The 19,467-nt window shown below is 37.2% G+C and overlaps 1 protein-coding gene across 2 annotated transcripts in view; it reads right to left on the bottom strand.

Annotated features, from left to right (window-relative positions):
• The window catches only part of LOC150080969 (transcription initiation protein SPT3 homolog), a 111,694-nt gene that overhangs the window by 77,184 nt on the left and 15,043 nt on the right, over nucleotides 1-19,467 (bottom strand). For both annotated transcript variants that reach the window (XM_090381248.1, XM_090381247.1), the window contains exon 4: nucleotides 12,277-12,363. In XM_090381248.1, the coding sequence (XP_090237374.1) occupies nucleotides 12,277-12,363 (87 nt within the window). The remainder of the gene's footprint in view (nucleotides 1-12,276; nucleotides 12,364-19,467) is intronic.

The raw sequence follows: 19,467 nt of genomic DNA, 5'->3' as shown, positions 1-19,467 counted from the left end.
AATCGACTTCATCCTCACTAATAGGAGATATATTGTGAATGATGTCACCGTCCTGAATAAGGTAAATGTTGGAAGTGATCACAGAATGGTAAGATGTACACTTGATATAGATGTAGGAAAGGAAAGGAAAAAACTGACTCGAGTAAATAATACAAAGGTCTTTGAGATAACAGAAGAGGAGAAAAAGCAGTATGTACTGGAACTTAAGAACAGGTATGAGCTTCTGCAGACTGCTGAGGACCAAGATATCGACGAGGAATATTACAACTTTTTGAAAGTGATAAAGCCCAAGAAACCTATAGGGAAAAAGAAATCCAAAGAAGAAAAAATTAGTCAACAAACACTTGTCATGATGAACCGAAGACGACAAATGAAAAGCAAGAAAAACACTGACAGGGAGAAAATTGAGTATACTGAGTTATGCAAAGCCATTAGAAAGAGACTCAGAGAGGACATAAGAAGATTTAAGACAAGAAAAGTGGAACAAGCATTAAGGGAAAACAAAGGATTTAAATCAGCAGCCATGAGCAGTAATACAGAAAGACAAATGATACTGAAACTGAAGAATAGCGATGGTGTACTTATAAACAGCAGAGAAGGCATAATTCAAATAGCAGAAGACTACTATAGAGAATTATACAAGGAGCAGGGGAATGATGCCAGCAGTGGGGAAGATGGATTGCAAAGTAGCAACACATACAACATACCGGATATCCTTCCTGATGAGGTAGAACATGCATTGAAGAAAATGAAGAATCAGAAAGCCCCGGGGGAAGATGAAGTTACTGTAGAGTTGTTAAAATTGGGAGGAAGAGACATAACACAAAAACTGGCAAGGCTCTTCACAAAGTGCATTAGAAAAGGTGTGACGCCTAAGCAGAGGAATAATGCAATCATAGTTTTGCCGCATAAGAAAGGAGATAAATCAGAAATTGAAAATTATAGACCAATTAGCTTGTTATCCCACATCTACAAGTTGTTCACAAGGGTCATTACTAACAGATTAGAAAGAATACTGGATGAGAATCAACCGAAAGAGCAAGCTGGCTTTAGGACAGGATTCTCAACTATGGATCACCTTCATGTAATATCACAGCTAATGGAGAAAGCAAATGAATATAAAACACCATTATGCCTGGCATTTGTGGATTATGAAAAGGCATTTGACTCCATACAGCATAAGGCAATGTTTCGGGCACTGGAAAGACAAGGCATTGATACCCCATATATTATGATTTTGAAGAAAATATACGAGAGTGCTACCTCCTTTATTAGACTAGACAAAGACAGTAGGAAATTTAAAATTGAGAAAGGAGTTCGACAAGGAGACACAATATCTCCTAAGCTGTTTACTGCTGCCCTTGAGGAAGCTTTCAGAAGATTAGACTGGTCGCAGAAAGGAGTCAATGTGAACGGAGAGTACCTAAACCATTTGCGATTTGCAGATGACATTGTGGTCATAAGCCATGATCCCAAAGAATTAGAGGAAAATCTTAATCAGTTATGCACAGCTAGTAAGGATTTTGGACTAAAGATGAATATGTCTAAAACAAAAGTAATGATGAACAAGTATGCCACAGAAAGGGAAATAATGATTGAAGGAGCAGTAATTGAAAAGGTGGAATCATATACATATCTGGGACAAGTTATTAGCTGTAATAATGATAAATGGCTGGAAGTCAAGAGAAGAATAAATTTTGGATGGATAGCATTCAGGAAATATAGTCACATACTGAAGAGCAATATCCCAGTTTGTCTGAAACGTAAAATAATGGACCAATGTATACTCCCCACCATGACTTATGGAAGTGAAACTTGGGCACTCACCAAAAGAATGGAAGAGAAGCTGAGAACCACACAGCGAAGAATGGAACGAATCATATTGGGAATCAGACTGTTAGATAAGAAGAGAAACACATGGATTAGGCAGCAAACTCAAGTAAAGGACATTCTTATCAAAACTAAAGAACTAAAATGGTCCTGGGCAGGACACATAGCTCGAAGACATGATGACAGATGGACTAAGAAAATAACAGAATGGTACCCAAGAGGAGCTAGAAGAAAACCTGGAAGACAAAGGCGGAGATGGATAGATGAAATTCATGAGTTTTTGAGTAGTAAATGGATGGCCAGTGCTCAAAACAGAAGGAGCTGGAAAGTTGCTGGAGAGGCCTTCATCCTGCAGTGGATTGAAAATGGCTGATGATGATGATGATGACAATGTGTACAGAAAGGATAGACAGGATAGGAAGGGAGGAGGTGTTATGCTGTTAATAAAGAAAAACACAAAATCAAAAGAAGTGCATCCAGTTGATATAGATGAACAGTGCACTGTTGAGTCAGTTTGGTGTGACATAAGCACTGCGAAAGCAAAAATTAGAGTAGGAGTGTGTTATAGGCCTAATGACTCGAATGAGTACAATGAACAATTGTACAGAGAAATAGAGTGGGCTAGTAAATCGGAATGTCTTATAATGGGGGATTTTAACTTCCCAGATATTGACTGGAACTTGTGGGTTGGGCACTCACACACTAGTCAGACTTTTGTGGATTTATTAGATTGTTTTCTGCAGCAGCATGTTCGAGAGGCAACCAGCAGTGATCACTTGTGTATTAAGAATTTGCAGATAAAGGAACCACTAGGTGGCAGTGATCACAGTGTACTGATGTGGGATTTACTTAAAGATATAATTACAATCAGGGGTAAAGGAAAGGGTTTTTGCTTCCGTAAAGGTGAGTACAGTGGTCTCAGAAAATTTTTAAATTCTGTACAGTGGGATCAACTGAAAATTTTTTAATTCTGTACAGTGGGATCAGATGATACAAAGGTTGGCAGGGTTGTTAATGACAGTAATAGCAGTCTGCTACTGCAACAGGATCTAGATAATTTGGGCAGATGGGCTAAGAAGTGGCAACTGAAGTTTAACCTTGACAAATGCAAAGTACTGCATATGGGTAGAAATAACCCCAGAGAAACGTACCAACTGTGTGGTACTACACTTAAGGTGGTAGAAAATGAAAAAGACCTGGGTGTAATTGTGCAGTCAGATATGAAGTTCTCTGAGCAATGCAGACAGGCTGCCAGGGCAGGTCATGGGGTTTTGTCAATGATATATAGGAATTTTGCTAGCAGGGAAAAGGAGGTGATTATCCCTCTGTATAAGGCAATGGCCAGGCCACGCCTTGAGTACTGCGTACAGGTCTGGAGACCTCATTTTAGGAAGGATGTAGATTTACTTGAGCGGGTACAGAGAAGGGCAACAAGATTGGTGAGGGGAATGAAGGGATCCTCTTACCAAGAGAGGCTTAAGTTCTGCAAATTGCAGTGGCTGGAGACTAGGCACCTGCGTGGTGATCTGATTGAGGTATATAAGGCCTTGAATGGGTTGAGCACGCTGAATTCTGATGGGATCCTTCCACTTGTTCAGATTACGAACCTAAGGGGGCATAAATTCAAATTAAGAAAAGACAGATGTGCGGAAATTTGCCTTTAGCCAGCGGGTGGTTAATTGCTGGAACAAACTTCCATCTGTCGTTGTGGAAGTTGATAGGTTGAATAAATTTAAGGAGGAACTGGACAGGCATTTGGAGGGAATGGTGTGATTTTTTTTTTTTTTTTTGGCTGATGCTGCATAAGCTCATACATTTGCTTTCTTGCATCACATGCCACTACTACTACTACTACTACTACTACTACATAAAGTGCAACCTTACTATAATTTATGTGACAGTGATATCTTTATAGCCTGAAATAAAATTTACCTAGATTTTTTATCTAATTTTTGATATGAATATGTGAAGGCAAAACAAGCATTTTTACTGTGAGCAATTTCACTTTGGCGTCTGTGTGTGTGTGTGTGTGTGTTAATTTTCATATTTCCCAATGCACTTTCTCTTTCTGCAGGATTGCTAAGTGGTAGCAATGAATGCATATTGTTTTATGTCAGTAAATGCATGTAAACTGTCTACATCTCTTGTTTTCACCATCGAAAGAAAAATATAAATCTTGGTTTTTTTTTTGGTTTTTTTTTTAATTGAACTAAGATAATAAATGTTATTATCTTTATTCATGGCATGGGTCAGCTTTTGCTATATCATGCCTGTTATCCTCACCTCACATCAAACAGTAGCCCATCAACTGCTACCAAGTCATGGATCTCATAGTAAAACAATTAATTTGCTTAAGTTTCATTTTCAGCCATTTGCAATAGAATATCTGTTTGTAGATATTTCATTACAAAGGGATGAAAATGAAAGCATCATGAAAGGAGAACTTCGAAGTACTGCATTGCCACAATTCTTCCTAGTTGTTCCTTCAGGTGCACTATAGCCCCAGCAACACACACACACACACACACACACACACACACACACACACACACACACACACACACACACACACACACACACACACACACACACACACACACCTCCTTTCATGAGGGTGGGAAAGGAAGTAATTGCTGTGACAGAGTAGCTGTTCGTGGCAAATGTTCTGCAGAAGCAGGATTTGCTTCCCAATTCATCTTTATGTTTATTGGGTTGGAGAGAAGCAATGACCAAAAGACTTATTGGACTCTTTTACAAAAGATACTGGAGAAATGTATTTTCCTTTAAATCTAGAATACAAATAAAACTTGACTCCCTTTTAACACTTTGTTATGATAGACATCACATGGCAGGTTATGATAGATGCCATAGTGAGATCCAATCTTCCTTACATTTCATGGAAATAGCTTTAAAATGGTGTTTGCAGATAGTCCACCAGAAAGAACCTATTGGTAATTATCTAGGCGGCTTCCAGATCAGCCAGTGTATAATCTCACTGACTCTATTCTACTGGAGAGAATCCGAGTAGCGTGCAGTAGGGAGCATTGTCAAAGTCATGTTACGTCAAGGAGCTGGATATACAGGGTGTCTCAAAAATATTGGTACAAACGTTTAGGGGAGGTAGGTAACATCTAAAGGAATGTGAATCGCATAGGAACCCATAACCAGAAACGTCACGGGAAAGAGGTAGCAGAGGCACAAAAAGCAGAAATGACACAAGACAGTAATTAGTGGAAAACATTTATTTGACATAATATTAACAATGGAGTATGAGATGGATGCATTTCATGATGTTACAACAGATGCTCGAAGGTTCCACCATGAGACGCGATGCATGCGTGACACCGACGCAGCATGGATTGGTGGACACGGTTGAACACACCTGGAGTTTCTTTTCATACACGACAGATTTGAGGGCCCCCACAGAAAGAAATCAAGGCTCGATAAATCAGGTGAGCGTGCGGGCCAGGCAACGGGTCCACCACGGCCAATCCATCGACGCCCAAAATGCCTGTTCAAATGGTCACGAACACACCTTCCATAATGGGCAGGCGCCCTGTCATGTTGAAACTAAATGTTGCATCTCACGTTTGCTGGAACTTCGTCAAGTAACCCTGGTAGAACTTGTTCAAGAAAGATCCAATATTTAGCGGAGTTCGTGCGGGATGGTAACAGGTATGGACCGACTAAGCAGTCACTGACCATACCTGCCCACACATTTATTGCGAAGCAATGTTGTGCCGCATGGGGGCGCACACAGTGTGGGCCTTCTGCTAATCCATACACTAGGTGCATGTCTGCCAGCTCACAGTTCGTATATCGATGCATGCTCTTTGTGCAGCGACTATTGCTTGAATGAGTAAACCAGAAATTTTCCCTCTCGCGAACTGACGAACAGCACCGTGTACCAACTTACGGTGACGTTTCCGGTTATGGGTTCCTATGCGATTCACATTCCTTTAGATGTTACCTACCTCCCCTAAACGTTTGTACCAATATTTTTGAGACACCCTGTATACTTGCCATGTGTACACCATATCCAAAAATTTCATTACTTCACACAACATGTCCTCCTCACCTTTTCTTACTACTAAATACATTGTGAATAGTCAAACTAATATAACTTATCTGCAAAAAGATCTAAACCTCCCAAACACTTCCTTGTACATTTAACAAATATACATGGTCTTGGTTCCAATTTAAATGATGTCCGTTTCCACTTAGTCTGCCAAACCCCACTTCTGACAGAAATCCAATTATTGGTTGATTCAACTACGGCTCATCTCACTTGTCCTAATTATTCATTGTATGATTCCTTTTGCTTAAAAGGTAGTACTAGTGCATATGTTTGCTGAGATATTCCCTGTCAAAGATGTAGTAATCTGGAATTTCCTATTTTCATCCTTCCCTGGCTTAAAATCTACCACATTCTATCAAATTCATCTGTTGCCTCTATCATTCTCCCAATTCCACTAATTACTTGAAACTCTTTGATTTCTTAGCTTTGAAACTTGACTTTCTGCAATACAACTTTCCTAACAGTGAGGTAATGTTCTAATGTTCTTAGGTGATTTTGATGTTCACAACTCCAGCTAACTTGTTTTCTAGTCATATGGACCTAGTTGGTTGATATGCTGAGCCTTTTGCAATTACGAATGACTCACACAGACTGTTCATTTACCTACCAAAATACAAGATAATCCTAACCGCAAAGTGAACCTTTTTGATCTTTTCTCACAAACAACCCTTATAAGCAGTGGTGAGCTGTGAATATTTTAACAATGGGCTCCCAGTTTTTCAGACTTTCTACAGAGTAAATCTGGTCGGTCACGGAAGTGACATCATCCCCGGTTTTCACTAGAGGCGCTACCCACGCTCGCAGTACTAGTAGTGTGATTAGAGCGCGTGACGCATTTTTCGTGACCGGATGATATCTTGAGTCAGGGGCAGGTTTAGGGGATGGTCAGATGCGGCTTATCACCCTTTAACCATGCATATAAGAGAATGTGTAAAACGTTCCTAAGTCTATCTAAAAAAAAAAAAAAAAAAAAAACCTGGTCGTCATGCCTCGCCTTACAATGATAACTGGATACGACAGTGTCTGCAGTTCTAACTTTTTAAAATTTTTGAATAGTATGACGACACAATCATGCTTACTGAAGTTACTACTGCAGTAAGTATGATTGCAACAATACAAATATTTGTCAACAATTTATTTTTTCGTCTTGCATTTTCGTTATATTCCACTGTTAAGTGCCTCTAAGTGATGCGTATGTTGCTTCAACTACAAGATCGGTACATCAATCGGCACTATTTTACAGAGATATTTAAATACGTTGCACACGCAAGTATATATCTTTCTTTAGTTATCATAAATCCATTGTATCTTATCTTCCAGAAATTATGAAAATCTGTGAATGATCAATAAAATATTTACAATAAAGAAGCTCTTTTAGGATGTCTCGCATAAACCTTCTACCACGCATGCTCGGCACACACACAACTTTTTTATTCGTATTTTTTTTACAAATCGGGAAATATAATGGATACATTTTTTTCATGATAAAATTTTAATATTGCAAATAAAAAATAACAAGAAATATTTCCCATATCACAAATAACATAAAAACTATCACAAAACATTCCACAACATAAAAACAAATATTACATAAAAAACAAACTTTCTAAAAAAAGGACACAAAAATCACAGATTACATGAAAAATTATTTCGCAAATATTCAAGAAAAATTTATTCTAAAAATTGCCAATTTACTTCTTCATTAATATTTGTTGTCGATCTGCTTTCTCAATAGCTGAGCGATGATTACAGAGGAATGATTTCACGTAATGATCCAGATCAAATTGAAGCAATGGTTTTCCGTTTAGATGTATTGTCTTCATAAGGCCACCATAGCTTAGTGGTCAGGCGCGCAGGTGCATAAATACACGTGCCTTGAGTGACTGGGGTTCAAGCCCGTGACTACTGAACACGGTGCTGTTTCTTGTATTCTATCTATCTTGTGAACTCCTCTGACCGTTTGGTCGTCCCAGAGTATAAACAGAAAATTTATTTATTTAATTTTATCTGCAACGTGTTTAATTGTCAACATTATTCATTCATTCACTCAATATTATTCATTACGCTGAAAGCTCGCTCAGCTTCAGCACTGCTAATCTCAATGGTTTCAAAGATATTTTCTGGCTTTCTTAATTGAAAAGGTAATTTCACTTGATTTTAAAGATAAACTGTCTTCGACAAAATCTCTAAAATCATTAATTTTTATTTCATATTTTATTAGAAAACTTAAATTTCTTATTCGGTTTTCACCGTCTTTCCACCAAGACGAAAGTTCTTTCAAATTCCACGATTTCCGGTAGCACATGTTTAAAATTTCTTTCAATGGTATGATTATTTTCTTTATTGAATTAAAAACACCCTGTTGCATTAATAACTTATCCTTTAAGGATAAAATAATGCATTTAATAACTTATCCTTTAAGGATAAAATAATGCATTTAATAACTTATCCTTTAAGGATAAAATAATGCATTTAATAACTTGACATGAGGTAATTTTACTGTTCTTACTTTCGAATTCGATTCTTTCAACTTCAACATGTTCTCAATTTTAGCTTCATAATTTCCTTCAGAATTTTTCAAATTAGCAATAGTATTGATAGTTCGAATAATTAATTTATCAGCTTTTACCATAGTGATTCTTTAAAGCTTCTGAAAGCTAAGAGAGCTTCTGGAGGATGTCGATCATTAGTGCTAAACAGTTAAGAAATTCCACATTTAAAAGTCGATTTAACAATCCGGAATATTTAACTTCTGATTCAAAATGTTTGCACAAAGCGGGATAATTCCTCTAACCCACAATTGCCATCCGCAAGCTACAAGCGTCTCATCATGTCCCGAACACACAACTGATCTTTATAGTTTCCATATCAAGTTCTTTAACAGATTGGCGATGCAGCTTTTTTTTTTTTTTTTTTTTAATTATTGCCTGTATGCCATTATATTTTAGAACATTTTCTACACAGTGAAAGCCTTGACAAAGTTTCAAACTCTGCCAACATTTCATCTTCGTAAAGTTTATATGATATCTTAGTTGCCTCAATCCCCCCCTCCCTCTACGTTGCTACTCTGACCAGTTCTTTGCATACAGTGCAAAATGTCGGAATCACACGAATATTCAGCTACGACCAAGTAAACATAGGCAAAAGAAATTTACTGGATGGCATAGATCATTCACTTCTCCGAAAAACATATGACCTCTTGTAGGAATAAAGGGGAACCACTACACAGGTTGACCAGAGGCTATAATCCATATGGGGAGTCTTCTAAATCCTCTGATGGCTATGGAAAGCATATTGACTAGTACGACTTCTCGGTATGTGACTGCAGAGGTTTCATGGACACCACTAACATTCTGAAATGGTAATCCCTTTACCCTTAATTCGCACTTTCAATTTCCCTAAATTGCCTAAAGGTCAGATTTGAACAATGCATACACAGTTGTCTCTCTTAATCCGTTCTTTACATTGCAATTTTCTTTGTTCAACGGAAGCTATTTTAAATGTAATTACCAAAGGGGAATCAAAAAAATTTACTATAAAGAAGTTGGTTGAACAGAGGTCCGACTGTAATTAAATCAAAAATGAAGCAATTTTAAAATACATAACCGATCGATTGCGCCGTTAAAATGCTGAGGATAGTGCCGCGCCGCCACACCGTTGTTTCGGCTGGGATACTCAATAATTGCATTCAGGATTCCATTTGTAAAATAAATGATCGTCCCAACAATGGGCTCGCAAATTTTCCAAAAAAATAACAATGGGCTCTCACGAGCCCATGCAAGTCCACTATAGCTCGCCACTGCTTATAAGCACATGTTCAAGGTGAGTGGTCTTCTAGGTACCTCATATCACAACTTGGTGATGGTCTCTTCTCCAATGGAGCATTTCTCTCGTGGCCATTCTCAACTTTGTGTTATTTGGCATTACAAGAATGCAAAATGGGATGATCTGTGAGATTTCTTTTTCTTATTTTCCTTGGTTGGATTACCGTTTCAAATCTCCTGATGTCAACATCTGCTCAGATCGTATCAGTGAAATTATTCTTGTAGGGATGGAACCCTTTATTCCACACTCTACCTTTAAATTTTGTCCTTAATATAAACTTTAGTTTTCCAATAAATGTGCTAAGGCTGTTCAAGATGAGAATATTGCATATTCTCATCTTGAACAGGCTTGTATGCAAATCTCTAGATTCATTTTTACTGAAAAATTTTTAACGTTCTTTAAAATTGTAAAACAGTTATTAATTAGACCAAACTATATTTCAAACAATTTAAGTGTAGAAAACTTGCTTCTTGTCCAAATGGTAGTGAAGAGTTCTGATCTCTTGCCAAAGCTACTGATCGAAATTTTTGCCCATCTATTCCCACCTCTGTCAAAACTGGATGGTTCTATTGTGACTTTAGCCAAAGATAAAGCTGACCTGCAAGCATCCTACTTTTCTTCTAACTCATGATCTTGGTAATCCACCTCCTACCGTTCCCAGTAAGCTCCATTCAATGCCTCCTATGGTCTTCTGTCAAAAGGATGTAAGAAGAATTTTGAACAGCCTTGATACTAAGAAAGTGCCAAGTCCTGATGGTATTTCTCCACTTGTTCTCAAAATCTGTGCTCCTGGGCTTACTCCTGTTCTGTGTCACTTTTTTTCACTTCCTTATTCCACAAGTGTTTTCCCTTCTGCTTGGAAATTTGCTTGTATCCAGCCAGTTCCTAAAAAGGGTGACAAATCCTTTTTAGGATTTGTCACCCTTAATGCCCTCCCTACCTGTCAGGGCATTAATCATCATTGCCAGTAAATGAAGCATAACATCATTACAAAAAAAAGCATCTATGATGAATAAAAATTCACTGACCATCAATGAACACTTAGGTTTAACAGGGGAAAAAAATGCACTACAAGATATAATAAGTAGTAAAAGTAGCCCTAGTAATACAGAATACATATTTGGTTCAATAAAAAAGCTAGACAGTATTTTGGTTTTTACAAGTGGCAATATGAACTTAAAGACAAAATTGAAATATAATACCAAGAATCAAAATACAGTAAACACCCGCTATTCGTGGGGGTTACATTCCTGAGAAATCCGCGAATACCGAAAACACGAATACTGAGTTATGGCTCCCATAGTAATAAAGGGGTTCTGTTCCAAAGTATGAAATATATAAGAAAAGCTAGTCTAAAATTTTGTCTATGTACGTATTATATGTACCTTCATAATATGACTATGTACGTAGTGAAATGCAAGCATATGGCATTGAAATGAAAATAAGAAACAATTTAATATTAAATGTAATATTTATTAGAAATTGAAACAAATCTTTCATACCAGTGCCTTTGCTAGCTAAAAAACTTATCCCGCCAGTGCTATCACCAGTTTTGCTAAAGTGTTGATAAAGGAGTTTTGCCTTTTCTACAATGATGACTGAACTTAACGGAATTTTATTTTGAGTTCAGTCTTCTATCCACAGATTTAAAGCCTCTTCCATTTTTTCTAATTTAACATCACGAGTTACAGAGCAAATTTTTGAAGCAATTTGCGCATTTTCACGGACACTACAGTGGATTTTTTCTTCCGATTTCTTGATTGATTGTACCGTTGACTCATTGATTTTATAATGTTTTGCCACTGAGGAGACACTTTCACCATTAGAAATTTTGTCTAGTAACTCAATTTTATTCGCTAATGTCATCACCTTCTTTGATCTCTTCACATTTCCCTTGTTATTCGTAGCCATATTTTTGTACAGGTTAGAAAGAACTTGTCCATAATAAAGTCACTTTCTTCCGTTAACGCACTCGAAAAAGTCTGTTTTACACTGCAAAATGGTAGATTTATCACTTTTGTAAGCATATCAATTTATAAATTGATAAATTTATAAGCATATAAATTAAAAGCAAACGATGAAACCTTCCATTACAAGCGCATAACACATACTGAACAAGGATTAGTGAGAAGCATCCACGCACGTGATTTTGTCACCCCTCTCCACCCACCCACTGAGCGCTGTTTTTACCAGGAAAGATAATTTTAGCCACGCCCATGTTTTTTTATGGCAGAAAATGTTCACAGCGCTTTAAAATTCACATTTTTTTAGGTTTCATTTTATATTAAATCAGCGACCACAAATACACGAAACCGCGAATAGCGGGGGTTTACTGTAATATTAATGAGAGTAATGATGTTATGTGGTTGATTAAAATAAATTATATTTCAGGCTTTCTTCATCTTTACACAATTTATAATTAATTTTCCTCACAAATCTTAATATAATGTTCACTATATATTAATTCAACACACTCTGAAGAATTATTACATTTAGATAATAACAAAAGGAAAACAGCAGCAAGAAAAGAATGACATTCTCACCTTGTCTTTAGACATCAAAAATAAAATATCTTCTGGACCAATAAACCGCGCACTTCTCAGAGAAGCTATGTCAGCTGCTTTCAGAAGCTGCAAATTTTAAAGCAAAAAGATTGTCCTGATACATTGCTTATAAGATTAAGAAATTCACAAAACAAGCTTATATCTTCCTTTAAAAAATAAATAAATAGTAGTAAAGGCACTAGGATCTTTCTAGATTATTTTCAGCTTTAGGCTATTTTATCAAGTTGGACCTTTTTTGCCATATTTAGTTTAAAATTTTGAATTTGATGTTAATATTGAACTTGCTATTAAGACAATCTAAGTACAGTCGATTCCGGTTATTTGGGACACATCGGGACTAGTGCATTTTGGCCCGATTAAGCGGCTGCCCCAATTATCCGAAGTTTCACGTAAATAGTTAAAAATACAATTTACCCCCCCCCCCTTTACAATTAGTTCACTGTACAATCAAATCACGTTACGACGAACTCAAAATAGTAAAGTACCGTTCACTATACGATGTGCAGTAAGCGCCGGCCATTATGATCACGTTTGTGAATTGAATTTTAATTCTATTAAACAGCGATTCTAATTAGCGAAAATAGGAGGAATATTATCCACAGGCTATAAAAGTAAAGATATATTAAGCACAAATTTACCCTTTATTACCTTACCAATTAAAAAATTAAATGATACGTGAAAATCGGAAGAATATACGTGATAATCGGAATAATTAATACGTACTGTAATATGTACATACTAACTAAACTAGTTGACATTTCTGTTTACTGACATTTCTTGGTGGGGGCTGAAATTTAAAACAGTGAAAAGATAAGCAATCAATAACAAAGAACAGGGCACACACAAATTGCAAGTAACACAACACGCGCAAGTGAGAACGGAGTAACAAATTAGGAAGCTTTAAAAATAGGAATGAAGAGAAGATTCTGAAAATTATTTTTTTTTATATGATTGAAGATTCCATGGAAGTGTAAACACATTTTACCATAATAACCCACAGAATTCCAGCTGCCGGTATTATCACAAATTCAATAAGATCGAGTTTACTGTCCATTTATGATAGATTGCACTAACAGAAAAGCCCAATAAACAGGTGACTGCTAATTGTCTTTATTGTTTTATGGTTGTGACCTCCAGAAATCCGACCGAACTACGTGGTATGGTCGGAGACAATCGTAGGGTAATCTCCAGTGCTGAGGTCTCCTGCCCCGATTAAACGGCATTTTGTCCCAATTAAGCGAAGTAAACCCTGGCTATTTTCTCGATTGGTTTTTGTTTTTTAAGATTTGCCCCAAATAAACGGCTGCCCCGATTAACCGGTGGCCCAAATAACCAGAATCCACTGTATTATCATTTAGATTTTATGATTTTTAAATTAAAAATTTTCTTGCTTAATCAGCTGCTCTTTTTCTCGCTGAGAAAGTTTCTCCCCATCTTTAGTTCAAAAGCATCAGTCTACTTCATAAACAAACATAAACAAATATTATTTGAAACAAAAAAAAGGTGTATGTATCCTGTACGAACAAAAGATGTTTTAAGTGAAAACATCATTGTTGAAAATCAGAACCATTTTAAAATTGGAATGAAGATGTGAACAATGTATTGTTTTATGCTCATGCCCACTACTTACTCTACAGAATCAATGTGACTGAGTTAGTATCATTAGCATCATATAGGAAGTAGCGGGTGTGAGCTTATGCTCAAGCCCACTACTTCCTAAATGTAAATGTTTGTTCAACTTACATTGTTCATCGGTTTTACTTCAGTCCGAAATAACGATGTAACATTTTATGTTCACATCCACTACTTGCTCTAACGAATCATTAGTGACTGCATTAGCATCATTTAGGAAGTGCCGTAATTTGCATCATTTCCATTTCACACTTTCACCAACAGGCCGAACACTGACCGTTGGACCAAAATTAATTTAGAAGGTGCCGCTAAAGATGTTTCTCATCAAGAATCAACGTTAGTAATTATATTAGCATCATTTAGGAAATGAGTAATTTGTATCATTTCTGTGTCATAAATTACGTCATCCCTTTATATTACTTCTGAATTGGTTTGGTTTGGTTTGGGTTTTATTGGCGCATCAGCAACTGAGGCTATAATGCGCCTTACTTCTGAAATGATTGCATTAATGTCATTTAGGAAGTGACGTAATTTGCGTAATTTCCACATCGCATTTTCGCCACAAATTTTTTTACTTCAGTCTGAAATTTAGTAGGTGCCACCCAAGGTGTTTTCATACCAAAAATAAAAACGGCAGCTGTTATATGAGGAGGCATGACAACTCCTCTAGTAGGTTCACAACTAAACATGTGTACTCAAGAGCATTGAACAACTGTTGCTTGTTTTGTTTTTTCTGCTTCAAATAAAATCAGTTCATTTCAGAAGTACAGAATGGATTTTAAGTTTACACTGAAACAGAGAACACCTTTCCCTCTGAGAAAAAAAAAAGTTCATTCAGCAAAATTTTAAATTCTAAAATTTTAATTTAGAAATCCTAAAATCAAAATAGTAATACTTAGAGTCCAATTTTAACAACAAATTCAAAAATTTCAGTACAAATATGACAAAAAAAGGTCTGAACAATAAAAAGTCCAACCCTAAAAATAAGCAGACCCTGGTGTTTTAAATCAAATGCCATATATACAGATATATATATATATATATAACATACAAGTGCAGTTTTAAAAGGGATGTCATATGAATTTGATGTTGGAATTGGGGTTAATGACACAAGGGCTACTGAGGTCAAATTGTGTCTGTTCACAGTTTATTTACAGGCATATCATTAGAGATGTTAAATTATATGCTCCTGTACAGGCCAATATGTTTTAAATACATGAGAAGTTCTTCTATATTGGCTTCATTTCCTAAGAAATGAGATAAATTATATGAGATGTTCAACGTCAAGAGAGACCAGAAAATGTTTGATCGGATGGTTAAATGTAAGGGACAATCAACTAGAAAAGGACAGACCATAAGTTGCGTCTGACAAGATGAGCACTGAGGTGGATTTTTTCCCAATAATAGGAAGAGATGAGTATGATGAGTGTGTCCAATTCTGAGTCTTGCCAGTACAACTTCCTTTCGTCTGAAGCCAGAGAGCTGGCTTCAGACAAAAAGGATCTTTTATCTGGTAAAGTTTATTGTTGGTGTTACTTTTCCAGATCCGTGCCCATCTATCATAGTACGCTTTGCGTATGATAGACATAGTCAGTGTAAGGAACTTGAGGATGCTGTGAGAGAGTGGGTTGAGGATGTTTAGTGGCAAAGTCAGCACTTTCATTTCCCAGAATGGCCAGGGATCGAGCAAAAGCTGATTGAACACGCTGCAGGAGAATAGCTAAGAATGAATGTATTTCAATGTAGGATGAGAAGAGGAGAAATTCTTCCTTATGGCAGGAAGAGCACTGAGGGAGTTGGTGTAAATTATGGCAGGCAAGATGGAAAGCTCAATAATCTTACTAAGTGCTAACTTTATAGCATATATTTTATAGCTATATAGCTAACTTTATAGCGTATTCAGCAGTGAAGATGCTGCATGCTACCAGTAGTGATGCTGTAATTTTACATGAGGGAAAAACTGCAGCAGCACCTACCATACTGACAATTTTCAATCTGTCAGTATAGATTTGACAAGCATGAGAGTTCAGAGTAGTGGGAGATGAGTGTAACTGCCTAATATTGCAAGGTGGTATGACATTCTTTCTCCATTGAAGAAAGTGAACATCGTAAGAGGCAGAAATGTATGTCCAAGGTGGAACAGGTGCAGTTGTGTCCTGAAAAATATCATTTAAATTGATATTCCAACTCTCTTTAATCCTGAGTGAAGCAGATCTATTTTCATTTGGCTTGCTTTCATAGAAGAAATCCCACAGAGTGTTATAAAGATACTCCAAACTAGGGTGCAATGGAAGACTCTGGATCTTAGCAGTGTAGTGAAGCAGTAATATTTTCCTACGAAGATGTAATGGAGGATCATGCACTTGAATATAGACTTTGGACTGGAGAAGTCCTGAAAGTGCCCAATGCAGTTCTCAGTGCACTGTGCTGGATCACATTTAGTCGTTGTAAAGTAGTGCTCCTGGCAGAGCCGTATACTGAACAACCATAACCTAGACGTGAACGGATTAAAGTTTTGTAAAGATGCAGTAGAGTATAGCAATCGGCTCCCCATGACATGGATGAGACTGATCGAAGTATATTAAAATGCTTTAGACAAGTAGTTCTTAAATGAGTGATGTGAGCTTGGAAATTTAGCTTGCTGTCTAATAATAGTCCAAAAAATCTAACAGTATTAACAAGTGGATTGGAGTTTTGTTTATTTCTAGTTCAGGTTCCAGATGGAGAGCTTGTAACTTGCAAAAGTGAGTGGCAGTGCATTTCTTTTCTGACAGATAACCATGGAGTGTAGTCCAGGATTCTATTTTGGTTATGGCTAGTTGGAGCTGCCGTTCAATGGTGTTCATACTTTTGGACTGACATGAAATGGTAAGGTCGTCCACATACGTTTAAGCTTCAATGGTTTTTGGGATGTCCAGTGTCATGTTGCTAACCTGAACTGCGAATAGTGTTGAACTAAGAATAGAACCCTGAGGTACGTCTTCCTGCTGAATGTGAGATGTAGAGAGTATGTTTTTATAATGGACCTTAAATGAACACAGGTGCAAGAAATTTTGAATTATTTCTGGCAACTGTCTCCTAAGCCCAGATGGTAAAGATCCATAATAATACCATGATGCCAGGTAATGTCAAATGCCTTTTCAAGATCTAAGTTGACCACGACTAGATGTTTCGTGACAAAGGCACTGCGAATATGAGATTTGGCTTTGATGAGCACATCTAGCATTGAGCTGTTTTTCCGAAAGCCATACTGATAATCAGGCAGAAGATTGTGATTCTAGGATCCAAGTGAGCCTTGTATGAACCACTCTTTCAAAAATTTTTCCTACATGTGATCGATATGGGCCTATAATTTTGAACCAGGGAAGGGTCTTTGCCTGGTTTTGGTAAGTCGATAATGAAAGAATGGCGCCAGGAAGAAGGATAGACATTTTCACAAAAGATCCGATTATAGAAAATCAACAAAGTACAAAGGGCTTGTTGAAGTAAGTGCTTCAACACCATCTAGGCCTGCAGCACTATTGAAAGATCTATTTAATGATTCTTTCAGTTCTATTAATGTAAAAGGTTGGTTGTACGGAAAGGAACTGTGTGTGAAGAAGTTGATTTTATATCGTTCTGCACCTGATTTGATGTTTTGGAAGGAGGATGCATAAGAGGCAGAAGCTGAGATTGTGGCAAACAATTCTGCAAGTGCATTAGCAATTTCTTCAGAAGTAGACACGTCTTTCCCTTTCCAATGAAGTACTGGAGAGGGCAGCCGAACAAATTTGCCATTTAGGGCCTATTTCCTTCTCCAGATGATACACGTGTCAGTCTTTTGTGATGGTTAAGGTAAAAGCAATCCACAAATCACATTTTGCTTTTTGTCTAATTTTTCGGGCTTTAGCTTTAAGTCTTTATAAGCAATTAAGTTAATGGTGGTAGGATACTTGCAGAAATTATTCCAAACACGATTTTTCTCCTGTTTGGCCTGAAGACAATCTGTATTACACCAGTGATTTCGGTCAATGCGATTTTTCTTGATTTTAGAATTCAGCTGCAGTCAGAATTTTGTCTGTTTGTTTGTTTGTTATTTGGTTTTTAGGAGCATTAGCAACTAAGGCCATATTGCTCCGGGAATATGCAGTGGTCAGTCCCTGACCTTTCCACATCCTCCGTATTTGGTGGTGACGGGCTCGAACCCCGGTCTAATCAAGAAGAGTGTGCTACGCACTGCTGCTCCTTCCCACCTGGCTACGGAGGCACCTAGTCAGAATTTGATTGGTTATATATGTAGTTACTTCATCAATTGGTTGATTTTGAACATAAAGTCTATCTAGACATATTTAAGCAGAACAGCAATCCCAGTTCACCTTTTTAAATTTCCAAGTTGATCTTTGATCAGGATTTGGAGTTATCCCAGTTTGTAAAGAGCAAATAATTGGAAAATGATCGCTATTAAAGGGATCGATTAATACCGACCATGTCATGATTGGAAAGATGGACAGAGAACAAATGGACAAGTCAATTACAGAAGTAGATCCTGTAGGTAAATGAATATAGGTGGGAGATCCAGAGTTTAGTAAATTAAGATTATTATTGTTCAAAAATTCTTTCAATCAATCTGCTCTTGAGTCCATTACAGTGGATTTCCACAATGGATGGGGGCCATTAAAGTCACCAAGAAGACAAATTGATGTTGGGAGTTGAGTGACGAGGTTGTCCAATTCTGAATGGGGAAATGGTATTGAAGGTGGAATATAAATAGGAACAAGAGTAACTGAAATATCCACTGCAATACGAACTACTGCAGCTTCTAGGGTGGTTCATAATTGTATGGGCTTGGATGGTGTGTTAGAATTGATAAAAATAGCTACTCCTACATGGGCAGGATACTTTGAGCTTCTATCTCATCTGTACACAGTACAATTTGATAATTTCGGCGAGACTTGGGTTGACATGAACGTTTCCTGCAAGCATATACCTATCGGATTGAAGTGACGATTAAATCCCTTAAATCATCAGAATGACTGCTTAGTCCTCTGCAGTTCCACTGTACAATGTTAGGCATTATTTGGGTTTAGCTGAGGATGATTCATTGACTGTTCTTTGTAAGTGGGGCATTTTTTACGGTCTTTTGTTTGGGAATGTGGGGCATCCAGTATCAATAGAACTTCATTGGCATGAAGTTCTATGAAGGGTTCCTCATAATCTGGGCGGTCATCCACTTCCATGCTGTTGGTGGGTTGTTCACTTTTCTTATATTCCTTAGTAGTTGAAGTATCAGTTGGTATACTAATTGGGGTGTTAGTGGCTTCACTGGTTTTGGCAGTATCTTTTCCAGCCAGCAGTTGATAAAGTTTCTTTAACCCAGTTAGCTAGGTGTTGAGCGGTATCAAGAAATCTGTTTGAACTGCAATTGCATGATAACTTCGGGTGCAAGATGCATAAGATGGATCAGGCAACATCAACATAATTTGTCTGCGTGCCTCGGGATATGAGCATTTATGTTCAATTTTGTACTTTTGGATTTTTCCCCAGTTTTCCACATTTCAC

Source organism: Mastigoproctus giganteus, chromosome 9 (genome assembly GCF_048544385.1).
Source record: "Mastigoproctus giganteus isolate SK-2022 chromosome 9, ASM4854438v1, whole genome shotgun sequence".
Classification (NCBI taxonomy): Eukaryota; Metazoa; Arthropoda; class Arachnida; order Uropygi; family Thelyphonidae; genus Mastigoproctus; species Mastigoproctus giganteus.
Note: the sequence above shows the minus strand (reverse complement) of the source record. Positions and strands in the feature narration are given on the sequence as shown.